General features: G+C 43.8%; 1 protein-coding gene and 1 long non-coding RNA gene across 4 annotated transcripts; both read right to left on the bottom strand.

Annotated features, from left to right (window-relative positions):
* Window positions 1-1,418: 1,418 nt before the first annotated feature.
* On the bottom strand, window positions 1,419-16,228 carry triqk (triple QxxK/R motif containing). 3 transcript variants are annotated; one of them, XM_040189097.2, is made up of 4 exons: window positions 15,980-16,228; window positions 13,763-13,837; window positions 7,699-7,784; window positions 1,419-2,920 (listed from the first exon to the last, which is right to left on the bottom strand). In XM_040189097.2, exons 2-4 carry the CDS (start codon window positions 13,821-13,823, stop codon window positions 2,813-2,815), a joined length of 255 nt encoding a protein of 84 aa, XP_040045031.2. In that variant the 5' UTR covers window positions 13,824-13,837; window positions 15,980-16,228; the 3' UTR covers window positions 1,419-2,812. The 3 variants fall into 3 exon arrangements, with proteins under 3 accessions (XP_040045031.2, XP_040045030.2, XP_040045032.2); XM_040189096.2 differs by having other exon boundaries at window positions 15,995-16,133; XM_040189098.2 differs by having other exon boundaries at window positions 14,344-16,114.
* Window positions 16,229-18,234: 2,006 nt separating this feature from the next.
* On the bottom strand, window positions 18,235-19,488 carry LOC144383471 (uncharacterized). Its single transcript, XR_013450888.1, has 2 exons — window positions 19,096-19,488; window positions 18,235-18,839 (listed from the first exon to the last, which is right to left on the bottom strand). It is a non-coding gene; the product is annotated as an uncharacterized LOC144383471 (long non-coding RNA).
* Between the last annotated feature and the right edge of the window lie 7,505 nt (window positions 19,489-26,993).

Raw genomic sequence — 26,993 nt, forward strand, 5'->3', positions numbered from 1 at the left:
ACAACACTACTCTACTTCACTTTGTGAACAAGAGAGTACGTTCTTAGTTACAGGTTCAAGCCTTTACGTCCTGTGTCTTTAAAGGCCGTCTGACTCTGGATGTAGGCACCACAGTTTATGACATGATATTAACGCGTATGTTTCGCCTTTCAAGGACAACGGCAGAAGCTGTGAAAGATGTGCAGCTAATCAACAAGCTGGAGAAGAATAAAGAGGGACGGCAGGGAGGCAGAGAGAGAGGATGAGGGAGGGGAATCATTGCGTGAGACTAGCAGTAGTACTTTGTGACATGCACCATCAGTCCTGTCTTCTCACCAGATCTCCCTAATGGGAGCACAGCAGTGTGTGTTTCCGTGGGAGAGAGAGAGTGATGAGTCTCCCTGCCGGAGTGACGGGTAGAGTTGTGTGTGTGTGTGTGTGTGTGTGTGATAGCTCCTGGTGGGACTGACCCTCCTCGCCGGTCCGTCAGAGACTGAGCGCTCCGTTGGTGCGCAACCAACTGCACTGTGCCGAATACTGAAAATACAAACACACTCTGAACGAGAAGAATGCGGCTGCGCATGCCCCACCGTGTCCTCTCTCACACACACACACACACACACACACAATGCGGTCACTGAAACAGACGCAAACGGCGTCCTAGAAACAGTAAGCGGGGGTCAACGCGCGTGTAAGTTGATGTGGCGTCAACGTGCGAACAGAAAATGTGACAGAATGCAAATCTTTATCTTTGTTTATATCTGCAGCAAATAGGACGAAAGGCGAAAACCTATCGTGCCCCAAAGCGTGCCGTGCGCGCTCCACCTGCAGTCACAATTATGATCCACGTCTCGGTTAACAGCCAGACGTGTATGAGAACGCCCCCCCCAGCGTGGGAAAGGGCAGCATGGGCACATTTGGGGCAAAGCGTTATCACTGTTGGTCGACACCACCAACGTGGCTCATTGGTCTGAGGACGGTGGAGGAAAGGCCGCGGCGTCGTTGAAGACATTCCTGCAGTCGAGACAGTTTAATAACCCGTTGCTGATGGGACACTTTTGTTTATAGCTTAGAATTTATGAGATCTAACAGAAATAATGGCAAGTTCATTCCTCGTAAAAGTAAATTGTCACTAGGGTGGGAAGGTTATTCATTAACTTTTAAGACTTAAAGTAACGACTACAACTTAATTTAACTGCTAAATATAGACGTTTGTGGATAAAGTATAAAACGTTACTGGTAGTTAAGACGATGGCACGGTGTTATATTAACTATGCACTGACCATCCAGATCCTATAAATTATACAATAAATATTTGCAATTACACTAATAACTTTGCAAAATAACAGGGTGTTAATTTATAAAGGGATTCTGCTCATGAAACCTCTTTAGGGGATAATTTAATTAAAGAACCAATAATTCTACACAAACAGAAAAGCTTAATTTCAATTCGGCATTCTTCATGCATTAATCCCTTAATGCATGATGATTTTTATTTTTTGAACAATTAAACAAAAAAGAAAACCAGGAACATAAATCACAATATACTACAAAATATCCTGTAACCAAATCTGTAAGACGAAAAGCAAACGGTGAAAATACTTTTATACCATGAGAAAACACTAGCGATACTTTTGTGGGTAGGAATTGAGAGCTCCGTTCCTTTGTGCCGTCATTGGTAACGTTGACCTTTGAGATAACCGGTGTCACGTCTGAAGGTTTCTCAGGTTTGCCCGTCTATTGTTACGCCTGCGAGTGCCCCACAGCGGCGAAGGGAGGGGTCTGGATGTACCGAGGCCAGAAACAAAGCCGCTGGTTGAGAGTACAAGTGCATGCTTATCTTAATGGATTCTTGGACACGTTGTCTTTCACTAGAGGTCGTCAGGTCATGGGAGAAAAGAGCGGAAACCGAAAGCTCAAAATCGGTCTCACGTTTCATCCGAGCCAGTGAGCACAGTCGGGCTCAGACACACAGACTTGTTTTTAAAAGAAAAAAAAAAACACAGTCCCCATGTATTCAGTATCAACCTTTTCTGCATCTGGAGGACAGCATCGCTATTGATAGTAATAGGGATAAAAGGTGGTGAATGGAAGACCCGTTGTTGCACTAGTGCGAGAAGATGAAGAGGCTTTCACAGACCTTCATTTTCATACAGAGACACGTTTGACAAGACAAGAAAAAGAATCAAGGTGTTCCTTGTGAGAAACACGCCGGCTCGGCTCTCGATAGTCGTCATCCATCTCTGCAATTTCCACTCTAATGAAAGAACAGGGTGATATTTGTAATGCTAATCCCGTGCATGTGTGTGTCTCTCCGCTGCCCGTGTGTGTGCGGCAGGTGCAAAGTGTCGTTCCGTATTCTGCGCACACTTCCAATCAGGGCGAGGGCTTTGTGGATTCTAATCTCACACTTTGCGATCTCCAGATATCCCCGGACTGCAGGTTTGTGCGCTGGAATGTGAGGCGAGTGTTTGTCTGAATGCGACCAGAGGTTCAGCAGGACATTTGACATTGTTCTAATAGGAGAAGAAAACAGAGAGACGCGACTGCGCAGAATGTGATTAGCGGAGGCACAAGCGCCTCCAAGCACGAGAGTCACTGACCTTTCGGCGAAAGAGAATCAAAGCTACTCTTTCAGATCTGGGTTCAGGGAGAAAAAAAATATAAGGAAGGCACATGCAAACACGTGGAATAAGTGTGAGTGGAATAGTCGTTTAGTGTGCGTGCAGATCTTCAATGGACGCCATTTCTCCTCAATAGTTTGCGGTCTGTTGTCCTCGGTCACATGACAGACCGTGTTCCGCACTGGCGTTGGAATAGGGTCCACCTCTCCTCAATCCACATCCAGATCCATGTTGATCTCGTTGCTCAGGTTGAGGTAGAAGAAGGCGTAGACGCAGAGGACAAAGAAGAGGATTGCGGCGATGACCAGGAATGCATCCTGAGGGCGGAAAAAGAGACGCTTTTAAGATCTCTATTTATACACCGTCTGTCTCTCTGCACAGGAGAGACTGAGCTTTGTTTGAACGTGTCGGCGTGGTAATCATGTAATCATTGTGCTTATCTTTTCCCAACGTTGTATCTAGATTTGCCAAGTCCCCACTTTCTTTTTTTTCCTAACATATTTAAATATGAATTATCTGAATGTTACCAGACTAACTTGGCGTGTTAGAATACCTTGTTTACCAGCGGTTACTTGTGACTGTGTACTTTCATCATCACACTTGTATTTAAACCATTAACATGAAAATATGTTGGCATATGAAGGCAAAAAAAGCAATACTGTGCCACACTAATGACACTTGCACATTATCACATTTCAGTCCGGAGTCAACATAGTATTTCAGTCTATTCAATTTAGAATTAATATCCACTTTTCCAGCTGGTTTTACTGAGTTAAACTTTTAAACCAAATGGCCTATTTCTTTTCCTTTTTTTTCTTCTTCTATTGGTTAATTGTCAAACAAATTGAAGCCTTGCAGAGGAGTGGCATTCAACTTGAAAATGGGAATTTGAAGCGCTTGTTCATTACGTGACGCTCGCACGATTACAATCTTCATCAGCTGGAGTTTCATTAGGGCCACTCAGCGTATTGAACAATGCCAGTTATTCTTTATCAAGAGAACTCATTAGCAGCAAACTTTCTAATCAACACTGGAGAGCCTGGAGAGCTTTAGAAGGTTGAGGAGTACAGTCTGATTGGGGGGGGTTATTCAAAAAGAAACATTTGATTTGAACATGGAAAATAGTTGTTACACGCAAAACTGGGCCACAACAACAAAAGGGCCACGGTACGACTGTTTATTGTGATTCTACACAAACAATTTACACAGAATGTTGCTTCTAGATCATTCAGGAAATCACTCAATAGTTACATATACGTGCCGTATTTTTACGGAAGGCTGAGTTTAAACGGCGAGCGGGAAAGCAGCAAACAAGACCGATGTGAAAGCGAAACACAAACAAAACACAAACATTCCTTTATCACAACACGACGACTGCAAATCCAACCCGCCGGCCGGACGCAGGACGACACAACGTGTCAGAGAGAGACAACAAGTGCGAGATAAGGCGCGACACAAACGAGCGGTGGTTGGGGGGGGGGGGTAATAATCTCCTTCAACCGACGGGGAGGGGGGGGGGGGGGGGGGGCAATTAAAAGGCGTCACGGCATCCGCAGCTATCTGTGTACATGTCGCGCCATTGGTCTTCATTAGCCTCAGCCCACGTTTATCTCCTCCACACAGCTTTAAGTCCTCGCTTAATTGGAAAACTTTTAAATTTCATGCACTTTAGTTTCATATATTAACCGCCAGGCTCCGCACGGCTTGATTTACTTCCCCCCCATTTTGCCCCGGCCTCGCAGAAAAGAGCGCTGGTATCGAATCACAGAGGCTTGATTGTTTTTACCCCGCTTTTTTTTTTTTGTGCGTTTTCTCACAGCTTTGAAAAACAAAGAGAGGCGTTTTTCTTTTTATTTATTTCATATTAGGCACAAACAACGAAGGACGCGACAAATGGCAACCCGGCTTGTTGTTGTTGGTGGCTGGTGTCTTTCTCTGCTTCTGCTTCCAGAGAGAAAGACACCAGCTGGTCGCACACGAGCTGGAGGCGTTTCGGCGGAATAACACTCGGGTTGTGGGAAGCACCTGCACTTGATTGAGATCATTGTTTTGGAGGAGAGTGGTCCCCCGCTGTGTTGCGTGTGTGTGTGTGTGTCTCTGCCCACATTGTGATGGAGACCTCTGGACGGGGCCGTAAGCGCCGTTCTTCATCGCGTGGCTCTCGCTCAGCGCTGGCGGCAGCTGGCCGCCGGGTCCCTGTCACCCTGGCGACGAGCCACGGCTCAGCAGACGTCCCCTCATCTGCTCGGGCTTTTATTCTCCTCCTGCTTGTGCGCTCGCGCGGGCGGGTTTGTGTACGTCAGCGGCATGCGCCTACGTGCCGCGCGAGAGAATCGCCTCGTTTGTGCCCGTTGGTGTACTTGCGCTGCGGTTCGGAGAAGCACGTCTCATGTCGACGAGGCATCACTACACACAACCCCAGGTGGTACATGATGATTTATATTTGTTGGTTTGGTTGCTGTAAAAGGGGATCCAACACCTTGGAAACAGCCACAGTGGTTTCCAGATGTGAAAGGCGAATTGTTTTATGTGACCAATGCTCAAAACATTATAATTGTAAATTGAATAACTTGATATAAATTAATTCATTGTCCATTCATCTTGAGTAAAATAAAAAACAGCTTTATGCTGATGAAACCGAAAATATGAGTTTAAACCTGCATTCACATTTTGCACCCCGATTATCTTAAATTAGATCTATATATCTAAACTCATCTTCTCACACAGCCCTTTCAGAAGCCTTTGCGACACTTAAAAAAAACAAATCCAGCAAGAGAGAAAGTCTTATCAACGCCATCACAGCTCACAGAGTCTTTTAATAGAACTTTCTGTAAATGAAATGGCATAAAACCTACAAAAGGTGCTATTGTGTCTACGCTCCTAACCAGCTAGAACGTGAGAACGATGCTCGTGAAGCTAATGGCGAGCACAGATAATGCATGCAGTTTGCTAATGAACACTCAGAGCTGCTTCTCCACACCAAAACCAACTGCTCGTATTCAGATTTTATAAAGAACCAAAAAGGGACTGAAAGTATTCGACGACCAAAAAAACAGAACCTTCCATACATTCAGAAATGACAGCTGGAAGTCATTATCTTTATCATCCATCCTCCGCCAATTCCATAAGCAATGTTTTCCCCAACTTTCTTGGCTCAGCGGCTAAATAACACAGAGGGAAAATACTGCAGGACCGAACAGACGGTCGGCGTGCCAATTAGACGAGGCAGCAGGCTCGCTTCCTGTGCTGCAAGCCAGCAGCTACCTCGAAGGCACGTGCGCTTCCACCGGCAGGCTGAGATGGCGCCGCTGACCACTTGCTGCCAGTTGTATTCATCTGGTCTGCGATGACCCCGCGCCGCCTGTGTCCCGGAGGAGCGGGGCAGGAGGAGACGTGTCCGTAGTTGCACGGAGGCGATAACGAGCTCCGTAAACGCACCTCGACTCGACACGCGAACGCGCTGCGCGTGGCTGACATTCGGAACTTCTGAGGTCGTTTTGCTCAGCGCGACGTCTAATCGCTGTTGTGGGAACAGACGTTCGTCCTCTTCCTCTCTCTCGCTCTCTCTCGGCCCCTCCATCCGTTTTGCTGCCAACTTTCCCAGACTGCCCTGCTACTAGGACGGCCCCTAGACAGCCTGCCGTGGCAGCTGCCAGATTCTCTGTGCCCACATGTCTGCTGCTCCTTCTGAGATGCCAGCTGCATCTGAGACCTGCATCTCAACCGGGGGACACGGTGGAAGAGGGAGGAAGAGGAGGAGGAAGGCGAATAGGAAGAGGAGGAAGTAGATGACAGAACTGAAGAGAGATGCAGGCCGGATCCTTGCTGTCAACCGAAGGACAAGAGGCAAAGACAGAGAGGGGGGGGGCTGTCATCAAAGAGCAGTGTAAAAAAGAAGAACTTTATGTAAGGCTAAAAGAAGCCGATGGGAGAGCAAGTGTGACCAAATATCCATTACATTTGGGCGGAATTTCAATCGGACTCAGGGCCAAAGGGTCTAAGTCAATTTAATAAACTCGTCCCAGAGGTATTTTTAAACCAACCTCCGTCTTGAGCATGGAAAAACCTGAATTATTCATGAGCAATATCAATATTTCAAGATATGGACTAATCTAATTGGATTAAAGACGTGCTTAATGAGGCCTTGCGTGTCTAAGAGATGCATATTTTAAAACCTGACCAGTTCACCCAGCGTTTAATCCTCACTATGATTTGTGCATCTCCGTGTACTACGTGCCAACTGAGGCTTAGGAGCCAGTGAAGCCTTTTGCCAAAATGTCTGAATTATATTTCCCTGCGACAGATTTTCATTTAGTGTTAAAAAAAATAATGTTTTAAACAATTTTACCTGACGACCGGATTTCTTGTTATTCTTGTCTCTGCACGTTCTGCAAGCGGATTTCAGGCTAAATTAACCAGATCTTTTATCGGCATGTGCTTCGTCCACACGGAGAGGCCTTGAAACAGTGAAACAGTGGATTGGTGACCCAACTGAACGAGGACTCGTGTGGAGTCATTCCCCTTTGCCGGCACCTAATTTGTGCGTTGTGACCAAACAACGGAGGGATGCACTTTTCTATCCGAGCAACAACGTCCTCCCCTTACACGCTGCCCCTCCCTCCTCTCCGTCTTACAACATTCCTTTTCTTTGCTACTCATTATATTTGCAACTTGTCTGTCACTCTCTTCTCCTCTATTGACTCTTCATCATTAAAAGAATAACAAAACTCTCGACTTCTAATCCTTCCAGGAATTCATTATTTCTTCATTTTGACAGACGGGATGCAGTATTTTAAACTTCATTCTATGGAGGATGATGGTTTTCAACACAGATCTTCAAAGGATAAGCAGCACTTCACTGAAGGTTGTTGTTGTCACATTCCCCAAAGACCTGACGCAGGTTGTAAGAGAGCTGAGAGCTGCGGTGGTGAACCGACCGAGTGAGACAGACTCAGGCAGAGCAGACACACAACAAAGGAGATGCCTGGCAGACACACAGGTAACTCGAATCACAGATGGGCCGGCGCCGGCAAGCAGGCAAAAATAACAGGAGACCAGTAGACGTGCAGCCTAAGTGAGTCCGGGCCGGTCTCACCTTGAATCCAGAGGAATTCTTCTTGGCTTCAGCTTTCAGCCGTGTGGCCTTTAAGGCTGACTTTGTCTTTTTGTAGTCCTGCTTACCTGAAAGACAGAAAGTAAACACAAATGAGAGGGCTGAAAAGATCGTTTTATCGTTTCATTCACTGTTAACAAGCGAGCACCATTAGACCGATGCTGATGTCAACGCGTGTTCATCCGAGATAACAGTCTCCTGCCTTTAGATGCAGTTTGGATATTCTAATAATCGTGCTCACTGCAAGATAGTGAATAAGAGTTTTTTTCCCCCAAAATGCCGACCTGTTCATTTAAACACAACTGAAATAGCTGGAAATAAAAAAAAAAAAACGTTATGGTCCGAGCTTTTCACCTGCGCTCACGGGTGAGTCTTGCGGAAAAACCGGCCACCTGGCGAAGTGCGTGTGTTGTAGGAGTGTGAGTGTGTGTTGTGCGAGTGTGTGTTGTGTGAGTGTGTGAGCATGAGGCTCATCCGGCTGTCCAATTAGAAACAACACACTGCAGGAAAAGGAACTCTGCTAACAATAGTAAGAAGGCAACAGCTTGCTGAGGAGCGTGTGTGTGCGTGTGTGTGGACATCTTAGCGAGTAACTAAAGATGTTGAGGGATAAAATTAGACTTTGGGTTTGGGTTAAGCGGAGGAGGAGCGTGGAGGCTGGGCGTAACATTCAGATGGTTACCTTTCACCCCCCCGGGTCAGCTTTGAGAATTTATCCGTTGATGACGCGACATGCAGAGGCCACGTTTTTTAATCCAAGCCAATTAGGCCTCATTTACGTCAAAAGAAGAAGGCAGGAGGAAGGAGAGGAGAGAAAGCGTCCAGGTCCTTCTGGAAAGGCAGTGGGAAGGAGAAAGGAGTGAAAATGAGCCAGGGAGGAAGAGGAGGAGGAGGCGACTGGTTTGTATCACAAGATATCACGTATGTATGGAACTTTTCCGCGTACCAAGTTCCTTTCCCCGTCCCTCATGGTCCCAGACCCCCGTTCTGCCTTCCTGGAGTAGAGGGGAGCGAATAGAAGTGGCCGGCATGTTGCCAGAAGCAGGCAGTGAGCTGATTCATTAGGACGTCTCCTCTTGTCAGGAAGCTCCATCGAATGCTTCTAATTCTATATTGAAAGGAAACTAAATGCAACGGGAAGGAATCGCTAAAGTGTGCACTCCTTTAATATAATTTGAATGTAAAGGTGCCGTCACACCAGAAAGTTGTAAACTTAAATGCATCTGTAGGTGGAAATAGGAGGTTTCATAAAGAAACAAAATAATATTGATACTTATCACAAGTTAAAGTTAATGCATAGATTGCCACAACACAATATTGATTCCATCTAGTCCAGGGGCCTTTAACCAATATTAAATAATATCATAAACACATAAGTATTATATATGAAATCTTTAAAATAAAATGAATATTGTGAATCATTGAATCAGTCTGCTGTTGCTTGCAGGCGAACCACCAGCCAGGCGTGTTCCGTCAGCCACAACAGAACTTTCTCGGTACATGTGGATTTTCTACTCATTTGTTCTCGGGAATAAGAAGATTTGCAAATTTAACCAAAGTTTGTACACGTGTTTGATTCACCACTGTGAGCAAATCAGAGTAAAGTTATTATGTAATGCTAAAGCATCACACTATTGTATATGCCAGTGTGTTTTTAATACAAACATTTTCTTGATGAACAGAATAACAATACTTTATTATTCACATCTGGTGGTCTTCATTAACAAGTCACCCTCTGAACAATTGTAGAACTCGTGCAACTTCTCCTGTATCCAGTTATGGAAATAAAGTTGTTCACTTTGATTTAAAATTGGACAATCTGTACTTTCTATTTTGTTACAGGGTGTTCTGAATGAATTGACATGGTGTAAAGCCTCTTGTGGTTCCTTTGCATGGGTCTGGGACACACACACACACACACACACACACACACACACACACACACACACACACACACACACACACACACACACACACACACACACACACACACACACACACACACACACACACACACACACAGAGCCCTGATGATATTGCATCCAGCCTTTGAGCGCTCAAATCGGCGGTCGCTGTTCCCTCTGCTGTACAGGCTCTGTAGACACTTTGTTTATTTACCGCCGCTGCGCGCCGGCCTCCCACCCGTCTACACTTGTGACCGCCGCACTGAAACGGCCCCACTGTCCGTGTCTCGGAGGAACATTAGCCCTGGCGAGGGGGCCTGGAGGGCCTCCTGAGGGGCTTCACTCAGTGTGCCTTTCATTGAAGTCATCGCGGTTTTCATGTCAAGAGGACAAGAGAAAAACAAAAAATGCCCGCCCACACACACACACACACACACACACACACACACACACACACACCCTTTGATGCAGGTTTCAGGGTTTTCCTGTTGCATATTTGTCATTGCATTTGCTTGTGCAGGTTGTTTGATTTGATTTTTTAATCTGGAGCTATTGTACTGCTTAGCATAACGAGAGGTGGGGGGCATCATCTAAAATGAACCACACAGGTGATTGAGCACTCAAAAGGTGGGAGGGGGTCGTGTGTCACACAAATTGGCTATTTACGTGAAGCTAGCGGAGGGGTCGACATCGATGTGTCAGTTTGTGGGACTGAAAAGAAAAACAAAGTTTAAAGTGAGAATAACCTTTGTAAAGATGTTGCGCTGAATGCGCTCCTGCTGACCTGAACAACCAAAGTGTAGCACTTCAAAGTTGTGCAGAGGGAACCAAAAGAGTGGATGATGAATTACTGACCGCTGTTCTTTCATATCTTTTATATTGAAGACAGAATAATTAATAAATCCATATTAAATATCTAATTTGAGATCCCCGCTTTGTTCAGAATAAATGTTTGCATTTTACGCTACTGTTCATACAAGTAGGAACTAAGTAATAAGCTGATAATTCATTTTTAACAAGTAGTTCCTGAAGTGTTGTCAGCAATAGAAGTCAACAAACTAATCACTAATAATGTTGGATACAAATACAATTTTAATTGTAATTGTGTATGTTTTGTCATTTGAAAACCAAAACCTGAATATTTGAAATGCTTTGGTGGGCAGGCAGCCATCATTGACGGTTTAATGTCACGTCAGGATTCAATGCATTTATTTGGGCTGAAAAGTAAATCACGTCTTGCTAAATTGAATGTTGCCTCATTACACAGACTTAATACAGATGCTTACTACATTTAAGCCATGCGACATGTGGTAAATACATCTGTGTATCAAGCTTTCAATGCAGACTCAACAAGTAAAATAAAAAGCACCTAGTAATTACCTCCAATGGTCCTTTTCATCAATAGGACTGTATTTAATTTGCCACGTTTCAATCATGGAAAAACCCTGTCGGAGGCCAGTGTGCGACCTCAGGCCGTAACACACAAAAAAAAGCTTCAGGATTTGTGTGTCACCATAGTGAATTACATTTTTCAAACAAAATGTGACAGCAGCATTCATTGGTGTTTGTAGACTGTGAATGCGCTCTGTTTAAAAGCCGCTGTGCACAAATCGGCGCGAGGGCAATATGACGCTCGGCCAAAGCTGCAAACGGAGTTTCTGTGGGGAATTACGCACCACAGGCAGAGCAACGGGCTGATGTGGACAGACAGACACCGTCCAGTGGTTTCTGACAGCCCGGTGGGGGGGAGATGACGGCCTCATGCTGACAGCGTGTCCGAGAGCTCCTGGAGCTTTGGCTTCCGTGTTTGCGTGGCGGCCCAGCAGTCAGTGACCACGCGGTGCGGATCGCTGGCATCCGCCGGGATGGAGGGCTGATGCGTGCGAGGAATTTCGTGCAGCGAGGAGAGTCCTCACATTTTCTGTCTTTGTAACCAACTACTTTTGAGTGTTGTGCCTTGTGATGTACTGACGCCTGCCTACAAATGTGACTGCAATCTCTCGCCTTCCCATCGCCCTTTTCACTTTTATTCGCAGAACATGATTTGAACTCCTTTACAATATGAAATATGTGGACAGTTTTCCCTACTTTGTTCAGCAGGCCGCCGCAATCATCACTCAAACCGAGTGACCACTGTGAGAACACTAGAGCTCTGCCTCCAACTATTATAGGCATAATAATGGTATTTAAAAAGAGAGTGTCAACAGCGGCCCCCTGACTGACCACCATGACTAAAGCCCTCCAGCAGAGATGATGGCTCAACGACTGCTCAAGTTGAATGAATAAGCCTTTCTTTAAAAATAAAAATGAATGTGATTAACGGTAGAAAGCTGGAAGGTAGAGAGAGGACGAGTGTCCCAGAGGCCGGTGTTATATATATTTGCTGAGTTGAGGATAAACAAAACACTGCAGAGGGAGGGAAAAAAATTTGATAAAAAAACATTCCGTGCCCCAACGTGATGGGCGAGCTGATACACGGTAACAGCGAGCTGATGAATTATAATATCATAATTATTCTTTTGTCCCACTACGGGAACTTACACACTTACATCACTCTGCTTTATGAGACCCCGGCCATTGTAGAGTAGACTTTTCTGAACAAACTATCACATGCCTGAGAGAGACAAATACCGCCACTGCTGCCAGATAGTCGACTTCTCCAAATCAAAAAACTGTCGTGACTCCAACCAACAATGGGAGATGTGAATTACAAGGAGCCATCAAACAATCAGCAAATTGGGAGGAATGGGAGGACAACAACGCTGGAGTTGACACAACCTCCAGGACACCGGACGTGGATTACAGAACATCTTCACTGAAAAATGACCAAAGAAAAGATCAAACATTCACAGGGAGGAAACGTAGTGTGATGAAAATCCATCTCCATTCCACACGGTGTCCACATTTCCACTAGTCGAGAAAAACAACTTCAAGGCTCCCAGAACCTCCAGGAGAAGCTAATTTGTGCGCAGCACCACATCTAAGGCGGGAGGGAGGTACGGCGTCAGAATCCTCCCAATTAATGTCAACTTTGGACGAGTGATCAAAGAAAACCACAAGCACCTTCAGAAGAAGTTGGAAAATTTGATGCAACGGGGCCGCTGGATGTGATCGTGAAGTGTTCTCGGCCCGCGAGGGTCGCGGAGAGTCACTTGGGTCGCGACTCGTATATGTTCCTATAGAGGAGTCGAGTGAGTATCACTCCTTCTCCAATCAAATAAGGCCACTACGCAACACCTCATGTACACAATGCATACCACTCCTGGGGTTTGAAGCAAGTATGACGACAGATTGCTGCGTACAATTATGCAGAACTGCTTTCGGCGACCTTTCGGTTTTGCTCCACAATAGGAAAACAAAAACAAAAAAAGACACGATACGAGCTGTGATCTTCAAGGAACCACAGCTGGCATGCTAGAGGGGGACCAAACTTTTGATTGATGCCAACCATATGGCCTTTGTTAGGCCTCTGTGATGTTAAAGGGAAGGATGGGGAAACAAAATACTGCAGGATTAGAGTGATATTAAACTTTGACAGAGCAGCTTCTGACACGATATCAAAAGGAGCGGCTTTGTACCGTCTCGTCACTTCTGTGACCGTGGACGCTCGTCTCAAAGTGGAATTAGTTGCCTGTACACTGGTTCTACTCCAGTGAGTCTGGTTTGAAGTGTGTTTGTTACAGTACAAATTTGAAGTTTTATTAAGCTGATTTCTGCATAACCAAAGGTTGACCTTCGAGGCAGTTTGGGATCTATGTGAAACTAACAAGGCTCAATGCACCACAGTATGATGTGTGATTTATTGATTGTGACGTTATTTTGCTCCTATGAGAGAAGACAGAGTTGATTTCTGTGTTGTGGTACAACTGTCCACATCAAGTAATAAGTAATGAGGTTTGTTTAAACGGAGATACAAAGCAAGTCTAAACTGTCAGAGAGCATCATTGAGCTCATTTATAGACTTTTTTTGAACTTTTAAACTTTAAAATTATTTAGTATACAAAAGACTATATTAATGAGAATAACGCATTTCATGCTACAAAGAAATACTCTCATGTTTTAACTAATGTCAAAATATAAAATCAACTGAAAACATAAAATGGACAAATGGATGGACCCCAATGGGATGAATGAAGACTCACCAATCTGTTTTCGGTACTGGTCAACTGGTAATCTGGTCCCATAGGCGTCATTCTTCCCCATTCTCCTTCCTCCGCCTGAGTAGAAACGAGCAGAATCCAAAACACCTTTTGAGTGAGAGAAGCTCACAGCTGGGTTTCAATGTAACACCTGATCATTTAGCTTAATCAAATACAGATAAAGCTTCGCTCCTGCAGCTGGAGCTCCAGACAACGTGTGAAATCTGCAGGAGGGATTTAAGTTAATACGCAGCCATATATAGAGAAGAGTAGTCAGTTTTGATCAGGCAGATGGTTTATCTTTCACATACATCTGCTACACATAATTCAATTAATTCTAACCACCTTCCATGCGTGTTACATTCACAGTGTGCACACTTCCTATCCATCTCATTTAGTCGAACACTATCTCCCTTCACACTATGAGCTCCCTTTGATTAGCCGGCTACCGGGGAAGCTAAAAAGTGAAAGAGCCGGGGAGTAATACAAATAGTATACTTATGCCCTACATGTATCATGCAAGATGTGTGACAGAATCATTGTCAGTCTACGGCGCTTTACAATCACCACAGATGTACATTTACCTGAAATAACTCGTGCTCGTGTATAATCCTCAAAGGGCAAAAATGCAATGCGTGCGTTTCATGAATCCATCCAACACGCTTGTTTCTCAGTGAGCTTAACATTCCAGACAGACTCCCTCACAACACACGGCATCGATCAATAGTGCAGCCTTTTGTTTCAAATAGTGGAAAAAGCAAGTATGAACTGATGGGCGGGCCCGGGCTTTTTTTTTTGGGATGATATTCAAATCTTTCTGACCTGTTCTGCGGCTGAAATATTTGAGCACAATTTAAAACATATGCCCGATATTTTTTGACCATTAAAACTCAATATCCATCACCCTCAGGCCAACGTTGCTCTAGTGTTTGTAAGTCTGATAGCTGAGGGAAACGTGCAGGCTATTGCGCACAGGGGAGAAAATAACGGGACCATACAAAAAGGGGGAAAAGTATCTATGTGCATCCAAGGAGAACCGGAGTGGTGAAGATTGCAGCGGCGAAGCGGAGGAAGAGAGGAAAGAATCTGCATGTTCAAGGAGCGTGGCCGGCTGCTCGCGCTGCCTGATGCCTTCTCCTGGGAGGCCGACGACCTGGATTCTGCCGTACAATAAAAACGGGGGGTTTTCAGCTACATTTCAAACGATGTCCGTGCCAGCAGGGACGGAGTCCGCGTGCTATTGTTCTCCAGCGAGTGGAGAACAGTCAGCTAATTAGGAGGACATGAGAGGAGGACAAAGGGACGGGAGGAAATGATCCGCATGCCGTGTTTACACTCAGACGCAGCAGGCTACGTTGCAGTGTGCGGCAACAGCAGTAGTATTTCATCTAAATTGCCATAAGCAACACATTTGGAGCCCGTGTCGTCCCCTGTGGTCATTTCTCAACTTACGGTATATTTTGCATTTGTAACAGTGAAGGAACAAATAAATAGCAAGACGCTGCTGAAGGACATATCGCGGCATACTGACAGCAGCATTGCTGGTGATGATAAAATGATATGTTCTCGTTCATATTTGCACATAATATGCAGAGATGACATCGCTGATACTACGTTCTAGTCATTAACCGTAGTTTGTTTCGCTAGTTATTAGTCCTGGTACAGGAGAATTTGCAAGTCGAAGTCAAATTAAGGGTGACTTTTTTTGTCTTGCGTATACAAAATGTTAAAATTTAAGTCCAGGAAATACAATTTGAAAACTAAATTTAAAAAGAGTATAAACTGGGAATTAGTTGCCAATTGCCAAAGTCGGATGTATTTTCTTAATAAGTAGTGCAGTCCTTTGATTAATTAGAGCATCATGCTGGTTTGCAATGTTCCCTTATGCTGAAGGTGTTATTATCCAACTCTCCTTGATAACAATGGGAGTCTGCTACACATCTTTTATACATGGAACTCGCTGTCGATGCCACACCGCGCAGTTGTGAGTCATTGTGGTCTCTGGGATTCAGACGTGTGTGTTTCGTAGAACATTCCCAGGATTTGTTCTCTCCGCAGACACGAACACACGAAGACTCTTTGCAGACCTCCATGCAGTTTGTTAGCTGCTGGACAAACTAGTCGACTCAACGCTCAACTGCACAAGACGTTAAATATTAAGGTGTAACGTTAAATGCAATCGACACCAGGGAGCTTTAATGCACTGACGAAGATACTTACAGTGCTCCTACTCACCGAGAGAGTATGTCGCTTATTCGAGCTCTGTCTGAATTGTCTGTTTTTATTGTACTTTGATCGAAATTTCCCCAGAATGCCAACGCGCCACTCTTTCCATTCCGACTTCCTGGTTTACACGTTGACACCGTAAACACACAGTCGGTTTCTCCAATCAGACGCGGGCATTGGTCAGGTCGACCAATAGCAGGAGGGTGGGACGGACCCCTCAGACAAAGCGTCATCAGTCGACGTGCCTTCCCGTTTCCAGATAGGGCGCTCTTACATTGACATATTCCATCTACAAAAAACACAATGTAAACAGATTATACAGAAGAAAGTCTCCATTACCACAAAGGCCTTTTTGAATGTTACATGTAAAGATGTGTCCAACAATTGACACATTATTTCAGGGATGAAACGCTATTAATGAAAGAGTCACATCGGTTTGACCTATTGGCCACAAGTCATTCCTGCCTTGTCAAATCACAACAAACGACATGCGTATCCTTGTTGAGGATAGTAGCATAATGCTGTGACAAATAAAAGCAGCTATAGACGACCTCATTAAACACAACACAATCTCATTCCTCTTTGTTTACTTTGTGTAGAAACGTACCACCCTCGGCCTTCTTCCTGCCCCCGGCGTTATGGGTTGACTTGCCGCCGCTGTGACTTATTGAAGTTTTAAATAATTTTCCACTCTCCCATGAGCATGCTTCTTGCATGCAGCCCCGCAGTAGCTAATCCATGTAAATTGCCTGTAATGTGCCTGCATTATGCTATACTTTATATTAAAGCTCGGGTTGCTTATCTTCCTCAAAACATTTCTACTTATATTTGTTACCATGGGGGGTTTCTTTTGGATTATTATTCTTATTTGTCAGCTTCTAAATATAACCTAAGATGTTATTGATTGTGAGCACTTTAACATTTATTCTATGGTGATCATTTTATTCACATAGATATTGCTGGGAACCGGTGCTCCACATTCACATTGAAGGCTTTCATGACTGTAACACCTCGATTAAGGCCAATAGCATGCCATACTATACATTTAGCAAATGTAAACAAGATATGTTCAAGTACAAGACAGTTAACTTAATACTGTTCAATAAACATAATACTGAATATGTTATTTTAACATGACCATCAAAACCAGCACAAGCCTAGTTAATGCAGAGCTCAAATACTCTCTTGTTATACTAAATGTGTGTGATTAATTTCTCCCGTTGAGTGAAACAAACCATCGTGCTGTGCCTGTCAGAGTGATAGATATGGAATGCATTAGCATCAACTGCTAGTGTAAATGAAAACTAGGCAGGATGGATTTGCCTAATGAACAGTTGCAGCGCACGGACTGTGCACATCACTGTAGTGTATAGATAAGACTTGAGAGGAGATGAGAGGGTTTCCCTCAGGGCCCGTCAGCGGGAAAGTTTTCACCAATGATCGAGTACCTCTTGGTAGATTACAGAAAGTTCTAACTGTACAAATGGCTGCTGTTTTAATAAATGACCAGAGAGAGAGAGCGTCGACCACAGTTCTGCCTTGGCAGGTTTCCTTACATGATCGTGTAGTTTTTGAGATCTACTTCTGTCGTTATGTGTTTTTCTCAAATATTTTGCCTCTCTCTCATTAAACAACACTCAGTCCCTCTCCATTCCCCCCTCTCTCTCTCTCTCTCTCTCTCTCTCTCTCTTTTTCCATCACTCCTTCTCTCAGGCAGTTAGACGGCCTTTAATTGCGAGACATTAAGAAGAATGCTGGAGGAGAAGAATCCCCTGGGGCAATTGGCGGGCTAAATGGCTGCTCGGCTGCCATCGCCTCCTCCTACACGCAGCAATGAAGACGTGTCAACATAATCTTCGGCAATTTTCAGTCATCATCAGGGAGACTGATTAATTTTCCAACCGAGTTCCAGCCGTAAACAGCAAGACTGTCGTTCTGCATTTTCTTGTCTTTACATGACTAAATGTTTAGTAGTGATAAACAGCATTAGAACAAAGCATTCCAACAGATTCAAACCATAATCTGTAATAATGACATAAACAGGTTGTCAAATGTACATAATAGACTTGGTTTACCAAAAGGGCCCAAGGACCCTGAACACTGTATAACCACAGAGATCTGAGAGGTTTATTTAAGTCACACTGTGCATGAAATGAATGGCTTGTGAATTGTAGTTTTATGATTTAAATGGGCGGTGGAGAGGGAGAGGAGGGGGGGGGGGGGGGGTAAATAAGTATGCAGAGCCCCTCGAGCAACTCCAGCAACTTTAATGATTTAATAAAAGTTTATTCTGCTTCATTTCATGCAACATTCATTTGTTTACAGCTGTGGGTTGCAGCAGCAGACATGAATTTCAAAGTCTGATGTAATAGATACGTGATGCTTCATAATCAAACTGAAATGTTCTACAATTCACTGTCCTTCGACGCAGACCCTAATACATAGTGTCAGGAAACACAGAAACACACTCTGCTCTACATTTTGCAAAGTGAATTCTAGAAGATCTCTTTTCATTTCCATCCTCAGTCAGTTCGTCAGTTTGCCGAAGACACAATTCTTCCTTCTTTTGAGTATTCTTATCTAGGTTTTTCCCGCTTATGCCTGCAGTGCGCGGTGAATTCTCTCCCCCTCTCTATCTCCCACTGACGGGGGAACTGCATCAGCACAGGTGAAATGAATTTTGTGCGCGTGCAAGAAGAAAAAAGACCCAGAGACCTCGAGAGATAAGTTATCAAACAATAAATTTAGCCCCGTTGCGCTCCAGTCATTATCCTGTATGGAAGCACTCTGACGGTTGGGAGTTATCCTCCAGTGTGTGAGGAGGGTTCGGGGCTGTCAGACGTCCCGTTGGGATCTTGAGCAGTTGTAAAAATAGAAGAACGGGATAGAAGAATGTGAAGAAAAAAAAAAAAACTGAACAGCAAACACAAAAACATATACACAGAAAATGCACACTTCACCTAGTTTACTTGATCGGTTTGGGCAAATGTCTTTGTGAAGAAACAACACAAATAGGGTATCCCGTTTGTTAAAATATCAGCCTTTAGCCGTAGTCCTTTAGTATAATATTAAACACGTCATTATGTGCATTGTCAAATAGCCTTTTTTACCATTAACTTCACCTTCGGTAACTTCAACAATGGCGTTGGCGTGCGGCTTCGTTTTCTAAATTCCAGTTAGCTTCTGCTAAGTGGCGGCTCGTCCTCCAGGGCTCCACGCGCGCTGTGATGAATGTGCTGCCTTGTTATTCCCGTCCCTCTCGTTTACCGTTAGCTAAACGAGAAAGACTCCCCTTTTGGATAGGAAAGGGAGGTCAACCCAGAGAGCAGCATATACTTCCTTCTCCCAAACACAGGGCCTGCCTGTCTCCCAGCTGTGTGTGGCGGCTGCCCACACCGACTTCCACTGTTTATTCAGGTGGTGCAGCTGGATGTCTGCTATTGGTTCCCCCCGATGGACGCACTGCAGACAGGCTGGCTGGGTGAGAGTATTTCCCTTTTCCCTGGTTACCTCGCCAATTCAAATCGGGCCTCCGCTGAGAGCTATTCTTGGGGCGCTTCATTTTTTTTTTTGTTATCACTTTGACACATGTGGGTGATCCACACCAGGACCGACACATAAGCACCCACTCACGGACGCACGCTCTGTAAAATACCCGCAACAATCCACGTAGCACACACCCACACATGCGTAAACCTACGCTACCCTGCCAACTAAATTTGGTACACCCCGCCATTACCTCGCCTGGTTGTCACGAGACAGCTGCAGAGTTCTGACATGTTAATTTCAGCCCTGAGTTGACCCCCGGCTAATTATCCTTCAACTCTGTAAACACTAGTAGCACCAGTTAACACCAATTAATGGCCACTAATCATTGCCAGATGCTGCATCTCGAGTAATTTTCCCCCACTTCCTACACTTGCACTTACAATTTCATACATTCCCTTGATTCTGGATTTCTATGGTGTGTTGATCCCTTGCAGAGAGTATTAACAATGGGTATTTGTGCACCACTGAGTTCCTGCATTCATCGTTAAATACACAACTTGATGGCTCTAGGGTCTCCCTTAACTTGTTCAAATGTGGCAGTCACATGTATGAGACGAATGCATGTTAATTTAACACAATAATGAATATAAACAGGCCCAATGTGATAGAGATTTTGCAGGGGCTGTACAATGGATCCCATTTCCTCACAGCATTTCATTGACTATTTATCCAATCTTCATATTTCGTTAAACACACACACACACACACACACACACACACACACACACACACACACACACACACACACACACACACACACACACAGAGGACAGATTATGAAAACACATAACTAGATCCCTTAAGACACTGTCTTTTCTGCATCGCAAATAATACAAACTTTATTGTGTCCGCTTGATTTGCCGCTTCATTGTTTGTATCGATCAGTCGAGCGCGTTGCTTTTGCTGCCTCGTCTGCCAACTGTACTGCTGCCAGAGGGAAAGCGCCAACAAACCTCTGGCAGCAGCTGTGCCGCATATGCCGCCGATCAATATAAACAAACACGCTCTCCCTGCACCGGGGATGAGAATTGACAGGTATGATTCATCTTCTGTTCCGCGGGTGGGAGGGCGCGCGCAATAATAATAAGCAGAGACAGATCTTTTCCCGTTGCGGAACGACCACTGGGGTTAGTAGGGGTGGGTCGGAGAGATCATTCGCCCCCCCTGCCAAGGTAACTGGCAGGGTTCCCGACATAACCCCTTACAGTTTTGCTAAGGATTGGAGCAGCATGAATCCACAGTCTGCAGCGTTCCGTACGCACGGAGCGAGCAGCGGAGATGGATGGGAACGCGCACGGATCATTGGTGCCGTGCCAGTCGCACTAGAAACTCAGGCATATTCAACAGAGGTACCGGCATTATCTAAGTGATTCATGAACACTCTGCCTTATAATAAGCACTTTGTAAGCTGCACCACTTCAGCGTATGAACATCTCATCAAGCGAACGGGCGTCTGATGCATTTGACGCCCCAAAGTAATGATGAAATTTCTATGCAAGCGCCGTTTAAGGGTTTCGATCATTGCGCGACGGGGAGTTGGGCAGCTTGTTCATCACGTCTGCCGGTTGTCTCCAGGGGCGCAGCTGAAGACACGCGCGGACCAAGGAGGACAATAGCTGCACGACGTCCCCCTGATGAAGAGTAATGGCTCGAAACAATATTTCCCCCGAGGAGGAATCTGAACGCTGAACGCGTCGTTTGGAGATGTCGGATCGGTTTTGCATGGTGCTGAGGGAGGGGAACAAAACTAAGAATGGTTCATATGCAGAAAGCACTGCTTTGTCATCTGCTACAAACATGGGACGTCTAATGGCGAATGGGTGAATGTGTCAAGTTCTCAAGAGCTAGACTGTGTTATTATTCACTCATACTGACTATTGATATGGTCCCTTAGAAGTCAAAACAGGGGTCACTAACTCTGGACACTCTTTCCTTATTTTAATTTTAAATCAGGGTCAGACAAACCCTAAAAAAGTGCTAATTAGAACCATAAAGGGTTGGAGAGCTTGTCCTGTCAGGTGAACCCTCTGTTAGAAAAGTTTCATTTTCAGTTCAGTTATATGTGTGAAAATATTCTAGATATAAAGTTCAACAACAGTGATATTGATTTCGGAGTTTTTCTTGCAGTTGGCTAGAAGACATTTGTCTGCTGCCCTCGTCCAAAGCAGCACATTCCTTGGCCTCCCGGGTGCCAACATCCGTCCACGCATCATACTCCACACAACCAGTGTTCAAAACATACAAACTATGTCTTTAAATATATAAAAAACACTTTTGCTGTGGGTATTATTCCTTTTTTTGTTCTAAAATGGTAATTAACAAAACTTTATTTAAATTTCATGCAATAATTGCACGCTCTTAAAACCAGATTGTTTTCAAATGTCTCTGTGACCTAAGATTATTAGAATAATTAATAACAATACGTCTTTAATCAGTGCCACTGATATGACGCTACTTAATAATCAGGGTTGATATTTAGATAAGGGTTGATTGGTTCATTTAAATCAGGCCCATTGTGTGATGCAGTCAATAACAAGACCACGACTCTGTTGGAAACCTCCATCACGCCGGCTGTCAGAAGCCACGACTGACAGCTTCCTCTGGCGGCCCCACTATGACATCCCAACTATAGTCACAGCTGCAAAGGAGGAAGTTAAGAAAAGTTTTACTGCACAAGGCAGTTATATTATTTAACCCACGCTGCAACCGGAGTATAACGGACAGATCTTTTCTCACAGAAGCTCAAAAGAAGTAGCGATTGTTGCAGCGTTAACCAGAAATGTAGAGGAAAATAAAGTGTCAACGGCTGAGTCCAAAACAAGCATCAAGATGGAACACTAATGCATCTCTAGTCGAGGCCGAGGCAGCAGTCTTTTTCTCGCTGATTCTTTGAGTTGAGCTGCACAGCTGTAGAGATAATTTATTTGTTTACTACATTCACCAGTCAATTACATTTTAATGTGACTTGCCAAATGTCCGCATTCTGTCTTCAGATGTGGCCGGTGTAATGACTGTGGAAGCTAAAGGACAGTTTAATTACACAAAGCCCTAATTGTCTGCATGCAAAGCCCCCCCCCCCTCATTACAGGCACCTTGAATCTAGTCCATCCTGGGGAGGGAATAAGGATGATTTGAAGTCTTTGTATTACAGCTTCCATAAAAAAGTGTGTAAATGTTGCCTGTGGGGGCGTGGGCAATGACAAAAGATTTCAAGGTAAGCCACTGAAGGGAAGGGGGGGGGGTTGAGCGAGACCCCGCGCCTCCAAACAAAACAGATGAGATAAAAGAAGATGACAATGTAATGGACGTTTTACGGCAACAACAGCTGCTTTCCTCTCTGTTTAAAAGTGACACACACACACACACACACACACACACACAGCGAACGCCCGTACACATCAGTCTGTCCCTGCGCCAAGTTTGTTAAGAGGAAAGAGAATATTCTGGTCGTTCCTCTCCGTTTGCTGGATTGAATTTTAGTCCCAGCGCGGAGCCATTTGTTACTGCTCTGTCAGAGCTTCTAAGGGGCCTTAACAACTAATTGAGATGACATTTCAAAATACACACGCACACACATACACACACTTCCCGCGTTGCTATGCGCTACAAGTGGTTTCAGCCACACAAGCACGTAGAGCCATAAATACTCAAACGATGGAATACAACTTAGATGTTATGTCAACAAACTGACTCCTCAGGGTCTTATTTTCAACTATTTTTCCTCTTTTTTTCTTTACTTTGAGAATGTTTTTTGGACTAAAACAAAGTGTTTTGAATGGAAGTTTAGAGATAAGGGAGCGACTCTTTCCAGGTATCCCTATATCAAGTTAACAACCTCCCAATAAATGATAGGCAGAAGACATTTTACGTCTCGTGTCCTCCCACTATCAGGAACACTTTCATGAAGAATAATCCACTGCCTTCCTACATCAAGACAATCAGTGTGTTTACATGATGGTATAATTGGAATCTTTGCTTAGTCGGACTATGCTATCTTTCGGGGCAAGTGCTTTTATTCCAATATACATGGCAGTGAATAAATCGAATCATTGGCCTAAAGCACGTCATATCCGATACGATAGAACTAGTTGTGATACAGCCATTTCCGCTTGACCGCTTCACCACTACCAACAACAACCAACAACAACATTATGAGAAAGATGGTGAACGGAGAGCAAGGTGAAGCTACATCCCTCTACTATCTTTGCATGATGTTAATAGGAGCACAGCGAATGCGAATGGCGCTATTGGCTGATTTGATAACGGAGAGAAGACGCCGTCGGGATCTCAAGCATGCGCAAAGACGCAAAGTCCAGTTCCTTATCCGATTCACCGTCACATGCCGCAATAGTCAAACTATCAACTGGATCGGATCGAGTTATCCAGGGGTGTTGATCGGATTGTAGTCGGACCGCACATAGTCGGACAAAGGTGTTTACATCAAAGGGATAATTCAATTTCAGTCCGACTAAGCCAGTTATTCGAATCCATGTAACCACGCTGACTGTGTTGGCGCTCAAATGTCCCCCACGGAGACACTACTGCAGGTCGGCCCTGTGCTCACACCAGAGTTTTTGTTTTGTGCTGCCAAAGAAAAGCCACAACTGCCAGGAATGTTTTTATCATTTTTACCCTAGCAATAAAAAAGCATTAAACTGTTTAAAATCATTATTTTGTGACCGAGTCACAAGTTTCTAGGCTGCAAAATGTAATTTCGTAAAGATCTTCTAACCTAAAAAACCTTTAGAAGACCATTATGATTGCCCTAATAACTGCAAATTATTTTTATTTAAATGATACCATAATGATTAAACTCTGAATTCATCATTATTTTTGTTAACTGTGGAACTGGCCAGCATTTATTAAACCTATTTTATTTCAGATAACTGATTAGGAGTTATAGTAACTGAAGGTTCTCAATAACGCCATGATTAAAACACATATGTACACACAGTCACCCACACACATTGTGTCCTCAGAACCTGGGAGACGTCGCACATGAAAGGTGCTCGGCATCAGAGGGAGTCAAATTGGCCTTGGCTGGGAGGATTGGTCCAATCAACCTCCAACCGTATAATTAGTAATTAGATTGGGATTAGAGTCAACTCTGAGTGGAGGAGCGTGGCCAATGCAAATCAGCATATGAAATGTGATTAAATTAATAAGAGAAAAATTGAAATATTAATGTCCTTTTTTTCCACTGGGTCTCAGTTTGATTTATTTGAACTTTGGTTAATTATAGACTCACACATAGTAATAATTGGTAGCTATTCGTTTTCTATTGTACATGGATGGCATTTTATCCAAATAAAAACCTTTCAGCAATCCCACATCGAAACCTTTCTCACTCATGGGGAAAAACTTTACAAATGTTATTTATTTGATCTCATTTTGACTTAAATGAAGATTTGGTCTTATCTTAATCTCTGCTCTCTCTTTTCTGCCAGTTTCCGATGGTCAATGTGACGTATTTAAGGAAGCAGTTTGCTCAGGAAAAGAGATTTTTAATATCAAGAGAACATCGTTTTTCAAGATCAAATAAATTAAAATACATGTATACAAAACAATATATACATATATGTGTACAAATACGTTTTCTTGCTATCTGGCAACGAGTAACGCTGCTGCCCTTCCCTGAGAGAGTCGAAACTTCTCTGGCATTATAAAGAAATGTTCAGCTTAATTGTTCACACGGTGGTTTCCTGGAATCCAGCAGGTCAGACAGGACTTCTTGGACTAATGGCCATAGAAACAGGAGCCTGCCGCACCGTGAGACACGGTGATTGATCACCCTTTCCGTTCTCCACTAACCATTTGTGTCAAAAGTTTCCTGCATGATTATTGCTTAGGCATTAAAAGGATTAATTCTTAACAATAAGCCTGTCACCCTTTTTAAAGATTTAATAAGCGCAGTGATCAAACGGGTTCTTATGTGAAGTTGACAACCACTCATTTAGAAAGGGCAGGTATTTCTATTCCTATTAAGACCCAATACATAATTTGTCTAAATTCCATTATTCAAACTTACACTGTTCCCTTTAGTCTTTCGCTGCCGACCACTTGGGTTTTGAAGGTGCATCTTAAATGATGTGGTATTAAAAGGTTTAATTATTTATCATATGATTTATCACATTACATCATGATTATATTTTAATTTAAACCTCTGTTAGACACTGCTCGGCTTTTGCGCAGGTACAAAAGATTTGGGTCAAACAAGCCTTGTCTGAAAGCAGGAAGTTAAATATTAAAGATCTAGTTGTGTGTTGTGCTTCAACAACAGGGAACGATGGATTTTTTACCAGCAGCCGGGTGTGTTTTACAGAAAACAATAAGCGCCCCGTGACGGTAGGACGGACAGAAGAATAGAGCGTTGGGTTCGATGGAGAGGAGGGACTTTAGTAGAGGTACCTCAAGGATGTGCAAACATGCAAATAAGCATCTACCTTGTTTGAGCCCGCAGGCTTTGCCCCAAGGCAACTGCCTTAGCCTCAGTTAACTGCAGGTCCAGCTAATATATATATTTATATATAAATAAATATTAATCTTAATCAGAGGGCAAATTCATTACATTTCAGAAACTGAGAAGGAATACATAAATATGGTCTACCTGGTAATCTTTTAATAACATTTTCTGAATAAATTGATTTATTTTTTGATGGTTTGATAACAACACCAAGATTTATGTGATTTGCATTTCAATGCATACCAGCTTTTATAGCAACCTATTGAACACCATGTTCATTGGAATGGGGTGATTCTTGGCAGAGGAATAGATTATAAAATTAGAATTATGTTTTATTAAAAAGATGCTTGTACTACATAGGGAGGGGTGGAAAAGGATCGCACGCACCTCTTGTGGGACGTGATCACTCAGTGCATTAAAATGTATGATACAAGGGAGCTAGCGAGGCGGTTATCTACGTGGAGAGAAAAAAGATGAATAAATATTGAAACGTGCTTATCAAATATTTACACCAACACAAACAATGAAAGTAACTAAGGGATTTAAGAGTTGCCAAAAAGCCCGCAGGGGAAAACAGTTTCAAAGGCAGCAAAGCTGTATACAGTCTTTTAGACATTTTTCTCTAAGAGGGAATACGGGCAATTTTCTGAAGCATCTCAGATGAACTGCTTCACAGCATGAGAAAATAAATACCTCTCTGAGATCACAGGTTTCCCCTCAGAGAATCCTGTGTGTTTAATGCATCACCGGGAGACGGCGGGGCAGAAATAAGAGCAGCGCATTGAATACGATGACTCCTGAGATGTTGGATTTATGGTGCCGGGTGGATCTTTTGATACGATATTTGCCTAGAAGAGCACTTCTGAGAAGAGAGAAGCTTTCCTTGATGGGCGGGTTTGTCGTGCAGGGCTGTTATCAATGTACTCATTGTTAAACTGGTAATGTTTTCATCTGTCCCTTTCATATGCTTGTCGTCCCATCAATCTCTGCTGCAGG

The sequence above is a fragment of the Gasterosteus aculeatus genome, chromosome 10 (genome assembly GCF_964276395.1).
Source record: "Gasterosteus aculeatus chromosome 10, fGasAcu3.hap1.1, whole genome shotgun sequence".
In the NCBI taxonomy this organism is placed as follows: Eukaryota; Metazoa; Chordata; class Actinopteri; order Perciformes; family Gasterosteidae; genus Gasterosteus; species Gasterosteus aculeatus.